Source organism: Rattus norvegicus, chromosome 11 (genome assembly GCF_021556685.1).
Source record: "Rattus norvegicus strain SHRSP/BbbUtx chromosome 11, alternate assembly SHRSP_T2T, whole genome shotgun sequence".
Taxonomy (NCBI): domain Eukaryota; kingdom Metazoa; phylum Chordata; class Mammalia; order Rodentia; family Muridae; genus Rattus; species Rattus norvegicus.
Genome location: NC_141544.1, coordinates 54340150 through 54364402, shown reverse-complemented (window position 1 = coordinate 54364402; position 24253 = coordinate 54340150). Strand labels below are relative to the sequence as shown.

Sequence of the window (24253 nt, the reverse complement as noted above, 5' to 3'; positions counted from 1 at the left end):
AATGCTTCGGCATTCTCATTTCTGCTCCAAGACCTGTTCCTCTTAGCAAGAAAGCACCTATTGTTTATGCAATATATCTATATCTATATTTATATCTATATCTACCTGACAAATACCTACTTTTTTCTTCTTCCTTCAATATTTATTCAGGAAACCATGAGGAATTATGTTGCCTACCAATAAATTCATTCTCTCTTCTCCAGATCTCAACTCCCATTTTATAATTTAGGCCTTGAACTTTCATAGCTTGGTTTTCTAAAAAGACACACATGGCCCTGTTTCCCATCTTGCTCCTTGTTTTGTACACAGTCTAAATCTAGTGGTCTTCCAGAAGCACAGCTGTAATTATTTCATTTTCTTGCTTAAACATCCTTCAGTGGCTGACCAGTGCCTTAATGGTGAAGTTCAAAGTGCTTCTGTTTCCTGTGCCTTCTTCCTTACGGTTTCCAACGCTGGGCTGCTCAGAGGAGATGGGCTGCAGCAACACCTGAATCACTAGCTATTTCATGCTTGGCTTCACTTTGCTGAGGCTGCCAATTAGTGATTTAGAGGTGAACTCTTACATGCTTGGCTGTGAAAAGAGGCCTGTTTCAACTAGCTTTTGCAATAACGTACTCTAATTGTTACTGAAACCCCGTACTGGCTCGAACCTGTGACCCCTGCTCCCCCAGTTGAGTGTTGGTATATCCTGTAGCTGACTAGTAATTCAGGAAGTGTGCTTTGGTTGTTTATAATCTAGCCTAAAGGAGGATATAGATGATATTTCAAGTGCAATATTTCAGACCAAGATGAGGACTATTTTTGCTCCCACTTTCCTCCTCCTTCTCAATGTTCTTCAGAGAGGAGAGAGTGGGCTTTCTTAGTTGTACTGAAGGTTATAAAATGCTGGATGAGTGCCTTCATTTTCTCATCACCTGTCTTATTCTGATTTTGGGAGAGGAAAGTAACAGCAGCTGCGTGTGATGGGAGCAGCAGGGAGCATCCTTCCTTTTGGCGATCCACAAATCATCTCGTCTTGCTTGCCATTTCAAATAGAGGGATGGGACATAGAATGGAAAGAAAATTGGAGAGGACACACACGTGCACACAAATTCTACTTATAAAGATAGAGAAGAATCGGGCTGGGGATTTAGCTCAGTGGTAGAGCGCTTACCCAGGAAGCGCAAGGCCCTGGGTTCGGTCCCCAGCTCCGAAAAAAAAAAAAAGAACAAAAAAAGAAAAAAAGATAGAGAAGAATCAGGAAAGAAGGACATGTATGTGTGCATGTGTGTTTGTATGTATCTTTGATATCTTTTTTTTGATATATATCTTTGAGATATATATACATATATATGTGTGCATATATATATACATATACATATATATACATATATATATATATATATATATATATATATATATATAATGTGGTACCAAATATCCACATAAGAGAAATGTAAATAAAGTAATACAGACAGATAAAATATAAATAGAAATAGAAAGGAAGGGATTTTTTCTAATAAAACCGTATTTTCTTTCATGTTAATGATTATCTGATGAGCTAATGAACACGATAAGAGTTATAGAGGGTTGATAATTGGACAGCTACTAAGGCAAGCTCGTTCCCCCTATCTGTTCCTCTTGCCTGCAGCCTGAACGATTGTGACTGTCGGGGAGAAAGTACCAACATTATGCATCTTACACGAGGATGTCCTCCACCAGCGTGTGAAGGGCGCTGGGGTTGCGAATCAGTTTGTCCAGGAAGCTGACGATGTCAGTGAATTTTGGCCTGTGGTTTCTCTCCTTCTGCCAGCAGTGGAGCATCAGCTGGTGCAGCGACGGTGGGCAGCCCATTGGAGCAGGAAGTCGGTAACCTTCTTCAATGGATAAAATAACCTAAATGCAAACAGACGCAGGTCACTCTCTTACCTTGGGTGACAGCGAGGTGTGTGCAGCATCTTCATACCCAAGCAGGACAAACCAAAATACTGATAAGAGTGAACACTACTTAAGATGAATACACAGGGCCCAGGCAAAGGTATATATATATCCAAGTTCTGAAGATGAATTGCTGTTAATTCAATAGTACAGCTGTCCCTTCTGGGAAGAAAATATGCTTTAAGCATGCACTGCTGGTGAGCACATAGTTAAGTTCTATCACTGTCTTAAAAAACAGCTGGACAGCCTTATTTGGCATCAATGGGAGGAGAGGCTCTGGGTCCTGTGAAGGCTCAATGCCCCAGTGTAAGGTGGGTGAGTGGGGGAGCACCCTCATAGAAGCAGGAGGAGTAGGGATGAGGGGGATTTTTGCAGAAGGGTAAACCAGGAAAGCAGATAACATTTGAAATATAAATAAATAAAATATTCAAAAAAAAGAAAAGAAGCAGCTTCTGTGTAACTTTGCTCAACTATTTTTTTAAGACTTACTTATTTTATGTATATGAGCCCACTGTCCTCGTGCACACCAGAAGAGGGTACCAGATCCCATTAAAGATGCTTGTGAGTTACATGTGGTTACTGGGACTTGAACTCAGAACCTCTGGAAGAGCAGCCAGTGCTCTTAACCTCTGAGCCATCTCTCTAGCCCTTGCCTAACTATCTTAAACCCTGATGTCAACAGCATAAAGGAAGCATGATATAGATACTTTTAGCACAAACAGGTATGTCTCTTGAACTCTTTTTCATCCTTTTTATAAGGTCAGTGTATTTTCTAAACCCGCTGTTCTCCCATTGTAGCATATTCCTTTCCTCCTTGTTGACTTTGGGTTTTCCCTTAGTCAGACTCTGACCTGACAGCACAGTTGTTTCCCCAGAGGTCCTAAGGTTCAAAACAGAAAAAGCTACAATGGTGAGTATAACAGGTGGCGAGAGAGAGGCTCTCTCTGTAGGACAGGGTGGTGACTACTCATGTATGGGCACTGGTGTAGTGCACAGGACTGAGGGATTGACGTTTTGTTCTGGGTTAATTTTAAGTCACTTAATTTAAATTTAAACGCCCACTCCAGAAAAAGGAATCTGTGTAAGAGTTAAGAGTAAAAAGGGTGGGTGGATGGGTGGGGGAGCACCCTAGTAGAAGAAGGGGGAGGGCAAAAGAATAACAAGGAGATGTTTTGCTTCTTTAATGTGTCACCTGCCAGCCCCTCCTAAGATGAATTTTCTAAATGTGGAATAAAATCGATTCTGAATTCATATAAGTTAGCTTTTGAAGAGAAGATCAAAGGTAGTCACTTAAACCTTTGTTCTTATATCATTTATGGGGAAGTTTTTTTTTAACCAATTTAAAAGTAGGGATACTGAGGATCAAACATATTTAAAGACAGACAACAATCAAATCACCCCCCCACACACACACCAACAATCAAAATATAAATTATCTATGGTTAACATTGCCATCTTAAGAATTCTGTTGCAGGACCATCTACATGCCTTTTTTTATGTTTTTTTTTTAAACACTGACATCTCATTTTAATTTCTTCTTAAACTGACATCATTTGACATGACTACAAAATATGTGAATTTATGTCAGAGACAAGTTGTAAAAAAGAAGCATTAGTATTTCCTCAGAATCCTCTTAATTGCTAAGTCCTAACTTTTTTCAGTATTAGAGAATTTCTTATGATCAGATCTGTGTTTTCGGTGGCCATAATTCTCCGTGTGCGTGTGTGTGCATGTGTGTTGTATATGTTGTGTGTGTTGTGTGTGTATGTATGTGTGTGTTGTGTGTGTTGTGTGTTGTGTGTGTGTTGTGTGTGTATGTGTGTGGTGTGTGTTGTGTGTGTATGTATGTGTGTGTTGTGTGTTGTGTGTGTGTTGTGTGTGTATGTGTGTGTTGTGTGTGTGTTGTGTGTGTATGTGTGTGTGTGTATGTATGTGTTCTGTGTGTTATGTGTATGTGTGTGGGGTGATTTCCTGTGTTTGGTCATGAGGAAGTCTAGATTGACTTTAGGTATCTTCTAGCATTGTCCACCTTCTGATTTTGAGAATTTCACTGAATCTGGAGCATGAGGTTTTAGCCAGACTAGACTGCTACCAAGTCCCTGGGATCCATGTGTTTCTCTTCCATCCCAGTGCTGGGATTATGGGTATGTGTGGTCATATACACCTCAGTGTATATGATACATATATGAGCTTCATATATGACATATATGAGTTCCACACGTGAGTGCTGGGGATGCAAACTCAGGTTCATATGCTTGAGTAGCAGTCACTACTCTCACAGATCTTTCTCTCAGTCCCAGAATACGTCCATCTGAACGGATATTAATGTTTTACTCTCCATTTTATATTACATTATTGAATATCATTTTTCTCATTTTTTGGCCTGTTTTTGGTACTAAGTAGGCTTGGGTTTAAGTCATATTGTTACATGTTTTAGTAAAACACAAATGGATAAAAAATGCTTGAAATCAATCACAACTACTGTGAATAGCTTAGGGAAGTAATTATAAAAAGTAGGACAGAATGGCCTTAGAGAACATCTGTGCCCTGGGAATGTGACAGCCAATTTGGAGGTTATATGACTGCAAGTGCATAGAATAAAACTGAGAGGTGAAGCCATGTTAGGAGGAACAGTGGCCTTTACAGAACATTTTCTATGTGCTTGGTCCTGGTACCCTTTTCTTTTGTTTACCACTTAAAATTACTCAGGCTGGCCGTTACTATTACTGCTACTTTTTACGTCATAAAAATTAGGCTGGGAGACGTAAGGAGACTTGTCTAGATTCACATAGCTACTGTGTGGCAGAATTAGGAGCTGAACTCCCTGTGACTTTCAGATGTCCTTTGCCGTTCCTCAGACACTGGCTTCAATTTTCATGATAGATTGTTCTCTTCTCCAATTTTATACCATGTTATCTTTTGTCATTATACACGCTCATTTGACTTCTGTGTTTTCATTTGGGCCCTGAACTTACTATTTTCAGTAAATAACACACACATACACACATACACACACACACACATCACACAACACAACACACACACACTCGCTCACACAGTACTCTGTAGTTTGTAGAATGCAATGCTTCAGTGAGTCGTCATTCGTGAGTGCTTTTGCATGTTTGATCACCTCTCTATCGTTGTATCTATCACTTTATTGAATTCTTTTTCCTGTCCCTTTTTCTCAGGCTATGTATATAGGAACGCAGGAGCTGCATATCTGGATTTTTCATCCTTGTCATTGAGCCTAGTGTCTCACTTATTAGTAAATACTAATGATCTAAGCAGACATTGCTAAAATAATTTTTTGACCTGTCTTGATAGAGGAGCGTACTTTTGTTAAATTTGAAACAGCTACTTCCGATAGACTCAGGGGACAGCATGATAGCATTTGAAGTCCTAGAGAACACATTAACTTTAAAAATATGTTATCAAGGGACAATATCTAGAATTTATTGATTGCTTAGACCAGTCCAGTGACAGGAGACTTGCTCTTCCTGACGAAAGAACTTTATTACACTCCTCAACCTTTGCTAACATTGTCTTCTTAGCCCCAGAGGGATTTCTATTTTCCACAGCTTTTCTAGACACTTCATGGAAACAGTAAACACCACAAATCCAGACCACTTGGCCTCTACCAGGCAGTGAACACCCTCAATGTTGATGCCTTTATTCTAAGGGCAGGGATGGCAAGAAGGTAGCATTGCTGTGTGGAACATTTGCCTTACTGAGGCCAGCAGAATGTTGGTGGCCTGCAAGGCTGTCTGTGGAGTAGTGGGAAGATCAAGAGACCACCCAATTTCCTCCTTATGTATCTCTCTGTCTTTTACAGAGTTCTTAGTTTCTCAGTTTCCTCAGTGCTTTAACATATCATCTTATAAAATTAATTTGAAACCTTGACTCAAGCCAGGTGTCAAACTCAACAGGAATGTATCTTGTAGAGCAATAACCCGATAACAGTAGTGAGGATTGAAAAACACCCAGCTAATTATCGAGAGCTTTTGGGTCTCATTTCCAAGATTCTAGTTACCAACGATATATGTTTATTATTTTAATCTTTGAAACAAACCTGTGGAGTAGCAACAATTCTTAGTGTCATTTGATAGCTAAGACACCCAATCAGAGGAAGGCCAGACTTGTCTGAAGTTACTCACACGTATAAAATCCCTAATTTCAAGAATTGCCTGAACCTGGATTCATGAAAGTATATTTTTAGTGGATATTTAATAATTTTCACCCCAAACAGAAACAAGCATAGTGATCACTTAAAATGTACTGTTGGCCATTCTAGTATAAAAGGTAATATAGCATGATACATATCTGTGAATCTGGAGTTTATAATCTAGTGAAGGAGACAAAAGCCTGTGAATATGGCAAGTATTATCTAAAACAGGGTCTGTGGTAGCCTACAGTAGGCCCCAGCAAGGGGAGGGGAATATTCAATGGTATGCAGACCTTTGCAAAGGCAAGTAGGGGCTTGAAAGAGGTGCTACTGGAAGTGGATTTGTGTAGATGGAAAAAATATGAAGCTAAATAAGAGATAAAACATTTAGATCTTATATCATTAGTACATCTGTATATTATAAACTTAGATTTTAATTTTCAATGAATGATGATATTTTAGTTGATATATATTCACTGTACATGGGACCATGTTGTATGAAGAAAACTGTATGTAAATGTATTTACTGGGCTTTAAGTGTACCATTCTCATACTTCCTACCCTTAGTAGTTGCTGCCCTCATTCTCCTTAGCAATTTTTGTTCTCCCCATACACTTTTACTTTTATTTTCAAGTCATTCTTGCGTACCTGAACTTACATATCTATTTAAAGTCTGGGATCCACAAATATGAAAAAACAGGCACTATCTGAATTTCTGAGACTGACTTCAATAAAGTGATTAAAATAATTATCTCCACTCATATCTATTTTCCTGAAATGGACATAACTTTCTTCTTTACGGTTGAAAGAAATGCCATTGTTTCTGTATCTATTTATCTGTTAACTGACATAACTGCATTGGTTCCAAAACTTAGCTACTGTGAATAGGGCTACATTAAGCACTTATGCATACAAATTCGGACTTTTTTTAAAAAATGATTTATTTATTTTATATATAAGTACATTGTCACTGTCTTCTGACACACCAGAAGAGGGCATTGGACCCCATTACAGATGGTTCTGAGCCACCATGTGGTTGCTGTGAATTGAACTCAGAACTTCTGGAAGAGCAACCAGTGCTCTTAACTGCAGAGCCATCTCTCCAACCCAAATTCAGACTTTCAACATAGAAGAAAACAGTTTTAGCAGGTGAACAATATTAGTTTTTGCTTTTAGAACTGCTTGCCCAACTCTGAAGAAGATTGGAGGTACAGACTGGTACAACCATTCTGGAAATCAGTCTGGAGGTTCCTCAGAAAATTGGACATTGAACTACCTGAGGACCCAGCTATACTTCTCTTCGGCATATACCCAAAAGATTCCCCAACATATAACAAAGACACATGCTCCACTAGGTTCATAGCAGCCTTCTTTATAATATCCAGAAGCTGGAAAGAACCCAGACGCCCTTCAACAGAGGAATGGATACAGAAAATGTGGTACATCTACACAATGGAATACTACTCAGCTCTCAAAAACAATGACTTTATGAAATTCACAGGCAAATGGATGGAACTGGAAAATATCATCCTGAATGAGGTAACCCAATCACAGAAAAACACACATGGTATGCACTCATTGATAAGTGGCTATTAGCCCAAATGCTCTAATTACCCTAAATGCACAGAACACATGAAAGTCAAGAAGGATGACCAAAATGCGGATGCTTCACTCCTTCTTTAAAAGGGGAACAAGAATACCCTTGGGAGGGGATAGGGAGGCAAAGTTTAGAACAGAGACTGAAGGAACTCCCATTCAGAGACTGCCCCACATGTGACCCATACATATACAGCTACCAAACTAGATAAGATGGATGAAGCAAAGAAGTGGGGCTGACAGGAGCCGGATGTAGATCGCTCCTGAGAGACACAGCCAGAATACAGCAAATACAGAGGCGAATGCCAGCAGCAAACCACTGAACTGAAAACGGGACCCCCGTTGAAGGATTCAGAGAAAGAACTGGAAGAGCTTGAAGGGGCTCGAGACCCCATATGAACAACAATGCCAAGCAACCAGAGCTTCCAGGGACTAAGCCACTACCCAAAGACTATACATGGACTGACCCTGGACTCTGACCTCATAGGTAGCAATGAATATCCTAGTAAGAGCACCAGTGGAAGGGGAAGCCCTGGGTCCTGCCAAGACTGAACCCCCAGTGAACATGATTGTTGTGGGGAGGGCGGTACTGGGGGGAGGATGGGGAGGGGAACACCCATATAGAAGGGGGAGGGGTTAGGGGGATGTTGGCCTGGAAACCGGGAAAGGGAATAATAATTGAAATGTAAATAAGAAATACCCAATTTAATAAAGATGGAGGAAGAAAAAGAAAAATAGACTCTGTGCAAAATTTAAAAAAAAATAGCCATCTGTAATTAATTTTTCGTAAAGTATACGTTCGTTTTTGACCATTTACTAATTGGATTATTGGATTGGAGGAGGAGGGGTTAGGGGGACAAGGCCTGGAAACTGGGAAAAGGAATAACAATGGAGATGGAGAAAAAAATCCAAAGAGAGAGAGAGAGAGAGAGAGAGAGAGAGAGAGAGAGAGAGAGAGTTCCAAATCTTGGCTTGGTAAAGGACATGGGAAGAAAAGTAACTTCTTGGAGGCTTGAGTGTGACAATGAATCTGGTATGCGTCTATACCTAACCTTATTGCCTCAACATTTGCTCAGGTGTTTGTGTGTATATGTGTGTTATATGCATGTGTACTTTTCATATGTTTGTGTGTATCCTTATAGAGGTCAGAAGTCTATATCCGACTCTTTCTAAATTGCTCTCCACCTTATTATGTGAAATACAGTCTCTCTCTAAGCCTGGAGCTCACCAATTCAGTGAGACTTGTTTACCAGTGAGTTCAGGGGTCCGGGGTGGGGTTCTCCTGGCTTAGCTTCTACAATATTGGAATCACAGATGCGTGTTGATACAGTTGGCTTTTTATCTACATACTGGGGCTCTGAATTCACACCTTTGGTGCTTGAATGGACAGCATCTTCTCGGCCCATTGGTCCAATTTTCATCATTCCATGGATTTTAGTTGACACTGTAATGGCTATTTCTGGTTGTCAACTTGACTATATCTGGAATGAACTACAATCTAGAATTGGAGAGCTCACCTGTCATTCAGATCCTGAGGTTGGAAGGCACAAGTTTCTGACCTGGATCCTGGCATGTAGATCTTGAGGCATAGTGGCCATGAAAAGCTTAGGCCCAGGCAAGGTAGCACAAGCCTTTAATCCCAGGAGATTTAGGCAAGGAGATCTTTGAGTTCAAGGTCAGCCTGGGACAAAGCAAGTCCCAGATCCAGGCATGGTGGTACACACATTTAATCTGGGCCATGCCTTCTGCTGGAGGCCTACATAAGGACATTGGAAGAAGGAAGATTCACTCCTCTTCACCTGCTTACACTTACTTGCCAGCACATCTGTTGGAACCTACTTCTAGAGAAGACCAGCTGAAACAACTAGCCACATGGCACTGAACAACTACTAGATTCTTGGACTTCCCATTCACAGCTGACCATTGTTGTGTTAATTGGACTCCAGACTGTAAGTCATCACAATAAATTCTCTCAACACAGAGAGACATTGCAGAAGTTCTGCGACTCTAGAGAACGCTAATACAGAGAATATATATATATATATGTATCATATAATAAGGAGAAGTCATGAAGACCAATTAATTGATCTCTCTTTCTCTCTCTCTCTCTCTATGTATATATACATATATATGTCAAAAAGAATTTGTATCCCAAATTATGAGCTGAGAACACAGCTTACTTCATTCAAAGACATGTATTGTTATGCATACTATAGATTAAAAAAAAACCTGAGGCTAAGTGACTTGGAAGATTATTCAGTATCACATCCAAAATAGACTAGCGTCATCACCATAACCTCTGAGTCACAGAAATAGAAGAGACGCTCTCTCTTGAGACTTGAGCCACATCCTCAACTCTTTGCTCACTTTAGCTAGAGTCTTCTTTTCTGGGCTTCTCTTGTGTAGCCCCAGCTGTCACCATCACTTGTCTTCCGATAGCTTCCATGTCTAGAACCCCAGGGAAACATCCTTTGATATCCATATTTATTACTCTGGTTCAGACCGCTTCAGTTTGAATCTCAGCCTTCACCTCTGTTCTGTCCATTCTGGCCCTTTGCTCTGGTCATTCAGAAATAGCTTCAGTCTCTCAGCTGATAGAACTGAACTCCTCATGATCTGCTAATCTCTCCCTAGCACTGCCAAGCATGGAGCCTTGTCAAGTCAAGCAACAGAGCTGTAACTTTCATCTCTGTGACTTCTGAGATCTGTGTTCTGGGGGAAGTGTGAGGAAATGTTGCATTAACTGTACTGTCATAAACATTTCTTCTGGGGAAAACTTTGTTTTATACGTACTTTCTGGTGCCTTGATTAAGGAGTAATTAGAGCAGCTCATGGGCACCTCGACTATAAGAAAAGTTGAGGCTTATTGTCTTAGAAGATGGAATAAAATCCAGGGAGCTGGTAGAAAATAATCATAAAAATTGAGAATAAGTTTATATAAGAATAAACTACAAAAGAATACATTATGACTTAGCCTAACATTTTCTTTTTAAGATGAAAACTTTCCTAAAATTACATAGTTAATTCTCAATCTTGCTTCCTTTCCTTCTTCTTTCTTTTTTATCTGTCCTTTTTCTTTTCTTTCTTTTTGAATTGTGTATGGTTGCATGAGATCTGCTGATACTGGAGTTACAGACAGTTACGAGCCACCATGTGTGTGCTGAGACCGGAACTTGGTTCTTCTACAAGATCAGCCAAGCCTGCATAAAATGGAGTATATTTGTCCCAGAGTAGGTTGCTGAGTGAGTAGAAGATTAAGTGTCGTCGTGAAGTAGAGGGCTCTCATAGCTTAAATAGTTGTTGGTGACAACTTTGGAAAATCATTATCTCTAACAATTGAAAGTCACACTCAAAAACCTCCTCCTGGAGGACTAACTCTTGTAGCTCCAGAAGGTGCTATGCATGTTGCCAATGAAGGAGAGCAATGGATAGCCCTATCTGTCTGTGATGCCTGTAGAACACAACAGTGCCCAGCACGGCAAGACATCCCTAAAGGGTCAGTAGTGGAACTCATATCTTGGAAGTAATACACCAGAGAAATCACGCCTGACATTGAAAACCTAGCCCACTACCCAGTGGCAAGTGGGGTCATGGATCTCAAAGAACTCTTCATCCCTAATAAATGAATTCCCACGATTCTTTATTGCATTCTAAGTACTTACTTTTATGCCCACAGTCAAATGTGGCTCCTAACCCTCACTAAAGAAACTTGTCTTTGCAACAACTAGTCATGGGTGCTCGGCCCCAGTGGACCTATCTCTAACATAGCTACTGAACCTACAGCTCAGGGAACATTGCAGAAGATGGGAAGGTTCCATGAGTCTGAAGATCAGGGATCCAGCTATGAGTTAGTGACTCCTAGAAATGATAGGAAAGCTACCCCTGTGAAACCTCAAAAATATGGCTGCCTGAAAAACACTTGGACAATGACAGGGCCAATAAACATACTAATGTAGAAATCTCATGGGCTTCAGACAATGAAGGAATTCTAAGAGCCGGAGAGGTAGTCTTCCTCCAGGAAGGAGCTTCTAGGTGGCTATCCAATGTCAAGTGGTCGGCCCTGAATTTATGTACATGCAAGCTCCGCTGAATGGACTCAACAGGTTGTATTTATGTATTTATATAGGATACAACAATTCAAGAAGAGAAAGCCAGGAATTTGAAAGAAGTGGAGCACGCGCATGTGTGGGAGACATGGGAAGAGTTGGAGTAAGAAGAGGGAATAGAGGAAAATTATGGGATTATAATATAGTAACATAATAATATTTAATACAATATAAAAAATAAGAAAGTCACCTCTGGGAGCAGAAGTAAGTGCCTCTTTCTGTACTTCACAGGAGATTGTAACAGTGTCAATAAGGGCATATTGAAGACCTAAGCATGACTCACAAACAAGGCTCCGTTACTGATAAAGAAACAAGCACTTGATTCTGCCTGCACTTGAACCATTTACACCAGAAGCTACATCTGCGGAGACTCTGAAGCTGAAGGAGCCTTGCCAAGGGCTCTAAAGCTCAGCTTCTTCTGCATTCAGGAGTGGGTTGTTTTAATACAGAACTGCTTTCTAAGAGCTGGAGGTGTCTCCGTGTGGACACAAACATCCAGACAAGGATGGAGCCTACAACTTGGAAACAAAAATTAGGAAGATTTGGGCAACAACGCAATTCTTCTATTTGGCAGATTCACTACTGTGGCTTACACTTTTTAGGAATATGAAGGTCAAGTCCCAGACTAATTTACTTAACTTTTTAAAAAAGAGGGCAGTGTCCTCAGATCTCACAGTGTTTTCCCTTGTAGGGAAAAGCAAACTTCTCCACTTTGGAGCTTCATTCTGAATTTAGAAACATATTGGGCAACTTTTAATATTAAAATATTAATATTCCTTAGTCCACTAGAACTTTAGAATCATGCAGATGGAAAGGAAAATTTAAAAGACACATTATGTAAATGACCATCAAAGAACACAAAACCCACAGGAGCCCAAACTGGCAAATAGGTTTCTTTTGAGTGGAAATCAAAAGTGTAGCATACTGTGGATGCTGTAACAGTTTTGTGATCATGTAGTTAGAGAAAAAAATCCTTTCTTTCCTTAAAAGTTCCATGTAGTAGTAAGATCTATGAGCTAATGGTTTCTTCTACTTGCTACACTATTTACAATGTGATTCACTGCTCTTTTTGGATTCCTTATTCCTCTTGTTTCTGAGGCAGGCATCCACCTCTCATGCAGGTGCAATTAGTGCTCATTTAATTAAAATGCTGCCTCTTAACCAAATGCCTGTGCACCAAGAGTGAATTACTGAAAAGCCGAGGAGACGAGGCCATTTTGGAAATTGCTTCCGTAGAATACATATTCAAATCAAGGCAAAAATTCCCTCTGTAAAATGGAGGGTTGAAATAATAGGAATGGGTTTTTAGCAATTTACTGTATCTTACACAGATCATTACACAGGGACCATTACATAATACAGTCGAGTTGGGAAAATCTAATCAGAGAAAAAAATTGAAAATGACTGGAGTCTCTGAGTCGTAAAAATCATGCTGCATTTCTAGGTAAGTGAATTCAGTGCACCCTTCAGTCTTGGCTGCAGTGCTGACCCCTAACTCGGAAGGGTTATAGAATTATAGGGGCAATCAAAAAATACAGAAAACATATTTTCTTCCTTCCTAAATTCCAGAATGATGCTTCCAGACATACCACATTCCAAAAAGTTTCATAAAAAACTGAAAGATACATCCCATCTTGCCCCTTTAAGTGAGCTTCAGAAAGTAGTCTACAGGGAAACAATAACAACAACTTCTTCCCCTTCTCCTTCTCCTTCTTCTCCTTCTCCTTCTCCTCCTTCTCCTCCTCCTCCTCCTCCTCCTCCTCCTCCTCCTCCTCCTCCTCCTCCTCCTCCTCCTCCTCCTCCTCCTCCTCATTCAAAGCTTTTAAAAGTTAGGTAGAGAAAACCCCAAAACACTTGGCAGCATCGCACTTCCTCCAAGTAGCCTCAAGTGAGATCATTTCTGAAGTGTTCTAGAGGAAACAGGTGAGCTTAGTAGTAGAGCCTAAGCACTTACTGAGACATCTGCATTTCAAAGACTCTTTTTTCCTAGTTAGGGAAACCAAACCAAACCCCAGAGTAGAGTGTAACAGTCAGATCATTAACTCTACTGAAGTTGCCTTCTCATTTAAGTAAAGGTGGCCTTTTCCCCACCTACACACTCTGTGGATCTGGTTATTTCCTGCTCCCTGCTGATCATAGTTTGCCCTTTCTCCCTGTGAAGCTCATTACACTTGGAGTGGAGAAGAGCACCACCCTTGGTACCATCTTTGGAGTTTGTGGACCACCAGGTCTTCCCATATGCAGTAAATTTCAATGATTTTGAACTTGAACGGAAATAATATACAACTTTACCTTGATCTACCTTACAGAAATGAAAGATAAACTTCACATGCTTAAAAGCAGCAAGACATTACCTCACCTGCAATCTGCCTTGGAATCGTTTTGGGCAATGGAATAGTTCTGTCATTCATTAAAATTTGACTGAATTGTTTGTGCCTAATGTAACAACAGGGTAGTGCATTTCATAAATATTTATTTCATAAAATATTAACGTTGAGGTTCAAGAAAACTGCAATGAGGCGTTCGTTGTATTTCTCAACAGTGATAGGTCATCCTGCATCCTTTTGCAAGCAGGAGGCATTGCAAACTCTTCTGTGCAATGGAGCAGCATGCACACACAAAGATGCTTTGGTCTCATTAGGTAGAGCAGAGTGTAGATGCCTTTGAATCCTGAATGTCTACTTTACAATTTAGTGGTAAAAACAAACACTTTGGATTAAGCAGGTATTTAAACTTCAATTCCATGGCTCCCCAACAACTTGGATAGATCATTGATTCTTTCTAAGCTCCAGTTCTCTTATCTGGAAATGGAGATAATAATGGGATTTACCTCATAGAACTAACTTGACTCTTAGGCAAACTAATCACCTAAAATAGCTGTTCTGTACTCACCATCTCTTCCACACCCTTCTTTGTATTTTTAATGAAGAAATGTTGTTCCTTTAAACACAAGGTTATTATTGACAGTAAAGACTTATTCTTCTCATGTGTTAGATATTTGTTTGTTTTAAATATTTATTCTATTACTCCAATGTTCTTCATGTTTTTGTAGTTGGATATCTTAATGTACCAATAAAATTTGATACTTGAAAAAAAAAACAATCTGTGCTAAACACTAACAAAACAGGTGAATATAGTTTTATAGTGAATATATAAAATCCAAGCTTTTACTACCCATAATTAATTAAAAATGTATATGTATGTACCAGGTACTATAGATGAATTATCTTATATTTGGTCAATATCTACAATTAGTTATTTTGAACTCCAGAAAATGATGTCTCAGAAAGCTTAATGACTTGCCTCAGTGTTCAGTCAGCCATGAGCCTCAGATCAGAACTCAGAGCTCAGAGCTTTCTACTGTACTGCCAGTGACTCTTAACTGGGGGTAATTTTTGTCTCCCATCTTTGACAAGACAAGAACCAGGGCCTTTTTTGGGGGGTGTGTGTGCCTATTTTAGTAGGTGAATGCTACTGCAATCTAGTATGTAGAGTCTGACACTATGGTTAGGTAAGCATCAATTGCAATGTTCAAGGCACACCTCAACCCAAAATACTGATGATGGTGATGTTGAGAGACCCTGCCGACATATTGGTCTTTCCAGCTTACTTGGTTATTAGATTGGAACACAGCAATACCCTATTAACATTTTTGGTGTCACATGAAAGTGAGGCTGCAATAAGGCTGCTATTAAATGACAAATATCCCAGAAGGATATGTACAAAAAGGAAACTAGACAGGCAAACCAAAGAGCCTCACTCAGCTTCTGGCTGCACAATTACCTTCAGCTGGTAATCCTCTTACTCCTTGTGACTATGGGAAAACTTGCATTCACAGAGCCCCAACCAACTTGGAGTGGAGGAGCCTGGCATGGATACATAGCTTGGATGACAGTACTTGCGTCTCTCATATGGGTTTAGATCAAGGTTGAGCCGGCCATTCTTCTCTAACATTGGGATTGGCATGTGAGGTTTAGAAAGGTTTCATTGTAGTGCTGTGGCTAGCCTGACGTCCTGACTCCCAGAGCAGGAGGCAGCAAAAAACGCAGAGAGTAGAAGAGTCTAGAAACAGACACTAAAGCGCTGCACACCCAGATTCAGAATATTAATCAACCTGCCGTTCCATGATTAAAAAAGAAAAGTATTTTTGTTCAAGTTAGTTTGCACCGGGCTCCTTTCTTTAATAATCAGAAAAACCTTCCATATCGGAGCTTGCACGCTTTTTGTGGTATGCATACTTCAAATATCTATATTATAGTCATACAGTGTTTCATTGCATTGAAGGAAAAAAAAAGAACAGCACACCCCCTTGATGGGTGTCAGTCGGATTGGACACGGGAGCAGGACTATTAAAGTACCAGAATTTCATCTCTACACTGAAGTAATGGATATCGTTATTGAAAAATATGTCTCCTTAATTCTTTTTTTATGTCTATTGACTACAGTGGGTAATGCTCAATCAGAGTGACTAACATTTTCACCTCTGCAACTATTTGTCATTTCTTTGCCTTGGAAATCTTCATGTTTCTCTCGTCTAGTTCTGTACAAAATATATAATTGATCCAGGTGTGGTGGTACATGCCTTTAGTCCCAGCAGGGACAGAGGGGAGACAGAGGCAAGCAAGATCTCTGAGTTCAAGGCCAGTCTGGTTTACAGAGCTAGTGCCAGGATAGTCAAGGCTACATAGACAAACCCTGTCTCAAAATAAAATCAAAACAAACAGACAAATACACAAAACAATCCTCTCCCCACCATATAATCACTGGTAGTGTTCTATAGTTACCTAATGTGTCACCTAGACTACTAGACCTGGTTTTCCTGACCTGAATGTGTTAGGTACCCGGTGTCTGACCTCTTTGCACACACCTCTTAGGGTTCCTTCCTAGAGTCTGGTTAAGTATCAGTCCACTTGTTAGTGCAATGTGATTACCTTCTTAGCTTCCCTGTGTGGGACAAGGTTCAGCATCTGAGTTTCTGTGCTTTCATTTAACACAGCGGAGGACTGATTTCCTTGTTCCTCATGCACACCTGGTCTGGTGAGTGGCACACGTTTAATAAGAGCTTGCTGAATGGCTGAGCATCTGGCACCTGCTATTATATTTTGTTAGTTTTTCTTTTATAGTATAGTTCTCCGCATTCGGCTTTCCCCCCCTTCTCATTTCCATTCCCTAATGTACAATTCCACTGACCTTTGGGAAACTCATTATACTATTCCCTAACACAGATTCTGCAGACGCAGAGTTGTTCATTGTAATAAAATACACCAGAGTCGGCAGAAGAGAAAAACCATTTCCTCAAAACTGTCTGAAATTTTCTAAACTCATTAAAAATCATAAAACATTGTAATGTTCCATTTGATCTGTGCCCACACAGCTTTGTTAACTCACCCATGTGCAGTAAAAGTATATAAGACGCTGAAACAGAACATGGTTGGACTTTTATTCTCTGTCTCATTACTCTTCTTAGAAAGCATCTCAGTTGGGAATGGTTAAGTGCGAAACTATACCTTGACTGCATGAATGAGGAATTAAGGACAAACAGGAAATAGCCAGTATTTGGACAGAGTAGTAGGGAAATTTTTATTAAGCTATTTCAGCTTCTAAAGAGAAATCTGGGTTACTGGATCCATCGCAGATATGCTGACTTCCAATGTGTTTAGCTCAATAGAAATTTAGTTCCCATTCTCGCACCAGAGGAAGGCGTTCATGGGAAACATAGAAGATTTGAGCTCACTCTGCTTTCCTCTAGTAATGTGTGGATCCGAAGGCCTCAAGATTTGGCTCCCGGAATTCAGCTTCCGCATCTCCCCTCCCTCCCTCAGATTCTTCCTTGAATATTTCTTGGTCACCCACAGAAGACAGGGAAACCACAGTGATGGAGCCCCTCCTTTGTCTCTGCACGGAGCCGGGTGCTAAGAACAAATGAGGACGGGCTCAGTGTCAGGTGATTCCTGGCTGTAGCATCCTCTCCTGTTCCAGATGGAGCCCATGTGGCCAAATGAGGCTTAATAGACAAAATCACTCTCTAAATGGTCATCTTGTACGCTGATCATCAAGATCTATGACCAGAACTGCTGGGTGAATTGTTGGGCACAATCCAGGCAGGAAAAGGCTGAAAACAGGCGCTGGACCACTCTGGGCAAATTAAGAACAATTTATATGGCAGTCTGAGTTGAAATGGCACAATTGGGTCATTCCCCATAGAAGTTCCCTCCCTCAGCCATCTGTCTTGTGGTCTGGCATCCTCACTTGTACCTGCTTTACTCTATGAACGCCCTGTCTACCTTTGGCGGCTCAGCAGAGATCGGGAGAATGCTACACTTGGGAAGGAAGAACATGGATCTTTTCTTTGCTATCAGCGGCATCTCCTCACAGGTTATAAAATTACAGCTTCTTACAATGAGAAGACACACTGGGAAGAACCTAATGTATTTCTCTATCATTTTGTTTAGTCATGAAACTGAGGAACTTGCAAAGTTTCAGCAGCTTACATGATTGAATCAGAGTCCACAGTATCATAGCCATGCTTGCTAAAGCCGTGACTGCAATGCGTCCCAGGAGGAAAGAAAATCTAGGGACCAGGAAACTCAAGAAATGGCTCCTCCTCTTGGTCAGGCTTTTATTAGAATGACTCCGTCTGGGTATCTAATAAGAAAGACTAATTATGACTCTTATTGCCTTAAGTGACTGACTTTCATGAGAGTGTTTCATAATTCAAACCCAAGCCTGGGGTTTCTTATCTTCCTCATTTCTCTTAGTCCCATTAATGTCATATCACTTATTATAATTTTGTTTATTTCATCTATCGTCTTTCTCCTAACTGTTAAGACATGGACTCTATAAGGGCAGGAGATCACCAGCCCCAAACAGGAAGCTGCATGAGCTCAAACAAACCGACATACAAGTCACAGTTATTCCTTGAGTTCCTCAGCAATGGCCGTGGCTTGTTATAAAAGTTTACTATGGCTGCAGTCTGAAAGTGTGAAGAACTCATTATCATGTGACTCCAGACAAGAAGTAGTGCTGAAGAGAAATCGATTCTGGGATTGCTTGGATGGCGTAGATTACTCTAAACAGAATACACATGAGAGCAATGTCTCAGGGTTAAAGCGGGTATTATAGTGACGGAATCTGGGGCTTACATGACTTAGCCGCCTGATTTTTAAGAAGTACAAATAAGCAGCAAAGATAAAACAAACCCATAATCGAAAGTGGAGGTTCTGGTAGTAAAGGGACAAGGTTCCAGTTGGAAAGTTTAACTCAGGACATGCTGGGAAAGGCTTTTATGATCTGACACCCACTATGAAACAAACAAATAAACAAACAGAAAACAAAAATCCAAACAAACCAAAACAACAACAAAAAAGGTTCAGTCAACAGGGTGAGAGGGTCATTAGATAAAACTCTCCTAGAGAACACAAATTCTAGTCATATGACACGGACTTTAAAATGCCCCACTGCTGGGTATGGTACATAGGTTGCTGGTAATGCATGCTTGTGTGGAAGACCAGATGTTCCAGATGTTCCAGAGACCCTGCTATTCTGGCTTCGTGTTTGACATTGTGCTTGGGAGAGAGCAACATCGGCGGACCTCATGTGATCTTTTTCCTGCTGCTTTATAGGTATCTGGTGTTGGTGTTCTCTGTGATCAGTCAGTAGATTCCTAGATAGGGAAGCAGGACTCAGTTGCAAAAGCAATACTTTATGTGAGTAGAAACATCAACTGTGGCCAAAAAATCTAACCACACTCATGGCTTTAGAATCCCAGCACTCAGGAGGCAGAGTCAGGTGGATCTCTCTGAGTTCGAGACCAGCTTGGTCTACATAGTGAGTTCCAGGATAGCCAGAGTTACATAGTGAAGACCCTGTTTCAAAAAAACAGCAAAACAAAACAAATCTTGTGAAACTGGAGCAATCTGTAGCTGTTGCACAACCACAAAAGAAGCAGAAAGTGGAATCTGTAGCAGCCAAGTGTGAGGTGTGGGGTTTGTAAGGGAGGAGGTAAGTTTTCAGCTAGTGTAAAGGCGTGTGATGCTGCCACAGTTAGGCTCCGTGCGTGTTGAGAGATGGCTTACAGTCAAGTGGCTATCTTTGCATCTCCGGACATTTAAAACCACATCAGTGTTTACTGCCTATCACTGTAGCTTTAGAAACCAGCAGGTGCATCGGAGAAGGCAAGACAATTAAACAAACCTGGATTCTTAATGAGGCAGTGGTGGGAGAACACACTTGTCTGCTCTGACCTTGCCCTCCCTGGCATTGTTGGAATATCTGTAATTCTGCTTACTGTCTCTCTGACGGCTGGCAGATCATAGAGGCTACGCATATGAACTATTCCATTCTGTAATGCTATCAACCACAAATGTAATTGCTACAGATAAAACAACCAAAGGGAGAAAGATGACATAGAAGATTACGTATCTCAAAAGGACCTTGTGAGATGACATGTACTGATAGTGTGTTGCCTGAAAGCATTCACTCTTCCTTGGAGGACTATCTAGCCTAGGCTGATTTGGACTTTGCAGTGGTGAACCGAATTGCCCTGTGGATGAAATGAAAAGTCAACATTGCTTTTTCTTTTGTTTAACTGTAGGTGAGCAGTGCTGTGTGCAAGGTGTGTGTGCGTGTGCAGCAGGGAACAAAGCCCAGGTCACCCTGTCAATTAGGGGGTAGAACATTCTGTACATTCTCACATCCCTCCTCCCACTAGTCCCTTATGAAACTGTCAGCAAGACAAGGGTTAACCTGAGAGAGAATTAAAAGACAATGTTCCCCATCAAGCTAATGTTCTTCCATTCATAAGATGACAGAGGCCCATGTACTTACATCCTGGTTGGACATTTCCCAGTATGGTCTCTCTCCATAGGACATCACCTCCCACATGACAATCCCGTAGCTCCAGGCATCACTCGCTGAGGAGAATTTCCTGTAGGCGATAGCTTCTGGGGCTGTCCACCTTATAGGTATTTTTCCACCCTGAAAAAATAGATAGGATATTTTCCAGATGGTTCACAAATGGTATATTAAGACACAGGCATTCCATTCAGATATCTCTTGTTTGCATTTCCTAAGTGCTTGATAATACTGTTGACGATTTAAATTAAAATAGAGAGCTTGGATAATGTTAAAATGGCAGAAATTTCCCCCTAATAATTGTTATTCAGGAAAAAAGAAGCTTTCATGGGGAAAAAAAGTCTCATTTTGGAAGGATTTTATTTCATTCATTAGAGAAATTTATTTTTACTTTAGATCCACACAATTAAACACACTATTATGCCATTTGGAGAAAGTTCCAGATTATGGGACATTAAAAACTAAATGTTATTCAACACTCATTAAGCACTGTATTACGTTTATAAATAATAATGAGGCTAAAGCTCTAATCTAATTGAAGACAAATGGTTAAACAGGCTGAATACTCTGTACCAACTCCTCATTAAGGAAGATGTTATTTTCTTGCTTTTCCTCAGTCATGATTACATTAATTTTCGAAAATCTTTACTACGATGCAAAACCAGAGGAGTCGAAAACTTCTATTTTTCACTTGGTAAGGTACATTGCATTTTTTCCTTCAATGTTCAAGTTTACATCTGAACATCATAAAGAGATTAGATTGCACACGTTTATTCTGCTTAGATGCTAACGTCTGCCATTGTGTTATACTTAACTTTTATTAACATTTATTACATTTTATCTGTTGAAACACTCAGTAAATCCCATTTTACTGTGATGACAAGAATAAAACAATTCATCCATTTGACTTGTAATAATCTTTAAAAAAAAAATCTCAGGTCTGAATTGCCACGTTGCACAGATGTGGCGACCTTTACGCCACTAGATGGCGGTAGAGAACAAGGAGCTGTTCGATCTAACGCAAACCCGGGAGATGGCTTTAGTTTGCAGCAAAATTATTTTCATCAGTCAGAACCCGCCACTGTGGGATTGTTTCAACATCATCAGCATTTTCATGCGCACAGCATCTGAGCTCACAATGTGCACAAAATCTGTGTTAGGGGAAGTGTGGGGGAGGAACAGCGAATAAAATCTATGTGTTTTCTTCCACCCTTGATGAATTTATGGTTGGGAAAGATCTTTTAAAGGTGAAATTTTCGAGTACTATAATCCTTAATTATTTGACAGTTGCAACACTATGAACACTATGAAAAAGGATTAATTTGAAGTTGGAACAATTTAGGCTTCATAAGGCAAATGAGAGAATTAGCAGAACCCTCATTTCAGAGATGCCTGGAGGGGAATTGTCAGGGAGGACCCCTGAGAAAAACACCTTGAATCCAATCCTCTGGTTTTACAGGTGAGTGAGCAGCCCAGTGCTCAGAGACTAAGAATTAGATAGTCCTTGGTATCTGAAGTAACTAGTGTAACACAATGAGATGCTGGGACATTGCTAGAGACACGAAAACACTTCAGCTGGAGAGTTGGGTCCATAACTGATTTTAATATTTTAACATGATATATTGTAGTCATATATCACAGCAGCAGCTTGGACAGAAGCCTAACGCCTAGGTTTTCCGTGCTTTAGGGCGCAGGTCTTTTAAAAGCCTTCGAATAAAGACCAGAAAATTACATTTACAATGCAACGTAATGGGGTGGGTGGGTGGGGGCAGTAAAGGGGAAAAGGGTCATTCTCTTTATTTTCTCCTTAAGCTTGTGATGGACGTGCGGGCGCACTCGAGCCACCTGTGGAAGAGACTGTGGAGGCTGAGCTCCCCAACCCTACCCCATAGATTCAATATTTAACATAAGTTTGCCAGCAAAACAATAAAACAACTAAAAAAAAAAAAAAACAAAAACCCAAGCAACACTCACACAGCACCCACAGTTAAATGTGAATTCTACACAAACAACAAATAAATTGATTTTTTTATATACCCCATGACGGAGATTTTTGGAACGGTGTGTCCCAATTACCAAATGAGGCTGGCATTTGCCATAAATGAAAATATCAACCATTTTTTCTACTGTAGTTGAAATATACACCTTATGTTTTGATTTGTTAAATTTGGCAAACCCTAGTCAAATGCACTGAAAATAAGATGTAAACGCTGTCACTGAACATTAAGGGAACATTCTAAGGAAGCTGGCAGGATCTCACCTACTCTCCTGCCCCCGTGTTAGGTCTCAGTGTGTCCCATGAAGCTGTAAAGCAGCAGCTAACAGTGACTTCATGTTCATTTACCTACTGACTCATAAGTGATATCCTTATCCAGTGATTTGCATATTCATATACATTTGTATATCAAACAACTTTCACATGGAAATGTGAATTTTATCACTTTCCTTCTGGAGGTTTTCTTTTCTCCCTAAAGGGAAGATATTAAAAACATTTGACAAGTCGCACTGCTACCTGTTGTGAACAGCATTTCCTCTAAATTCACACATTGAAGCCCTAACTCACTGTGCGACTGTATTAAAAGAGACTTTAAAAAGTAACTCAGGTTAAATCAAGTCATAAATGTATAACCCAATATGACTGGTGTCCCCACAGGGGGATGCAAATACAGAAAAGAATCTGCTGTCACAGAGAAAAGGCCATTTGGGGACAACCCCAGGAAGGAGCCAGCTGTCTGAGCTGGAGAAGCTTCCAGAACAGCCAGACTTGCTGACATCTTGGTCTTGGACTCCAGAACTACAAAGAATACATTTCTGGTGTTTAGGACACCCAGTTGGTGGTGTTTTCTCATGGAAACTGCAGCAGACTAATTGCTACACAACCCCAATAAAAAACGAACCTTGTTCAGTCCTTGTTCAAATGAACACCACTGGAAAATGAACAGTACATCTTTCATTTCAAATTCTTTGCCTAGTGTTGTCTGGAAATGGAAAGTGTAAGCCAGAATAATCTTAAAATAAAATACAAAAAAATGGGGCAGACGTTTAATGTGGGAAATATAGTTTTAAGGAACAAAATGCATGAATCTAATAGTGGGTAGAAACTGGGACGCTTCTGAGCTCACATGCGACAGAGATAAGGAAGTGTGCAATGCATATTTTTTTCTGATGAATACTAAATATAGTTTATTTCTAGTCGTAACATGAGGGGAAAGGGAAGGAAGCCTTAAGCCTTGGGCACAATTTTTTAATTTTTATATTAAAAGAAGTAGAAGTATCTTTTGTATGCATGTGTAGTGTGTTTATGTAGTGTGTGTGTGTGTGTGTGTGTGTGTGTGTGTTTGCATGCTTATGTGTGTGTGGGAGAGACGGAGGGTTGCCCATTTGCCATAGCACATGTGGGGAGCACCCATGTGGAGTCAGAGAACAAACTCAGGCCAGCCCCCACCTTCCACATTGTTTAAGACAGGCTCTCTTGGTTGCTTGGTGATGTACAGCTGCAGTCAGGTACCCGCTCCTAAGCTTCTGGGGTGTCTCCCGTTTCTACCTCCGGTCTCTACCTCCCAGTGCTTGATTTACATATGGATACTGCCTTACACAGATTTACATATGGATACTGCCT

The 24253-nt window shown here is 40.4% G+C and overlaps 1 protein-coding gene across 1 annotated transcript in view; it reads right to left on the bottom strand.

Moving 5' to 3' along the window:
- Epha6 (Eph receptor A6) overlaps positions 1 to 24253 on the bottom strand; it is a 962116-nt gene that overhangs the window by 23027 nt on the left and 914836 nt on the right. Inside the window, 2 exon segments of the mRNA NM_001419529.1 lie at positions 1682 to 1875; positions 20608 to 20757. Coding sequence (NP_001406458.1) covers positions 1682 to 1875; positions 20608 to 20757 — 344 coding nt within the window.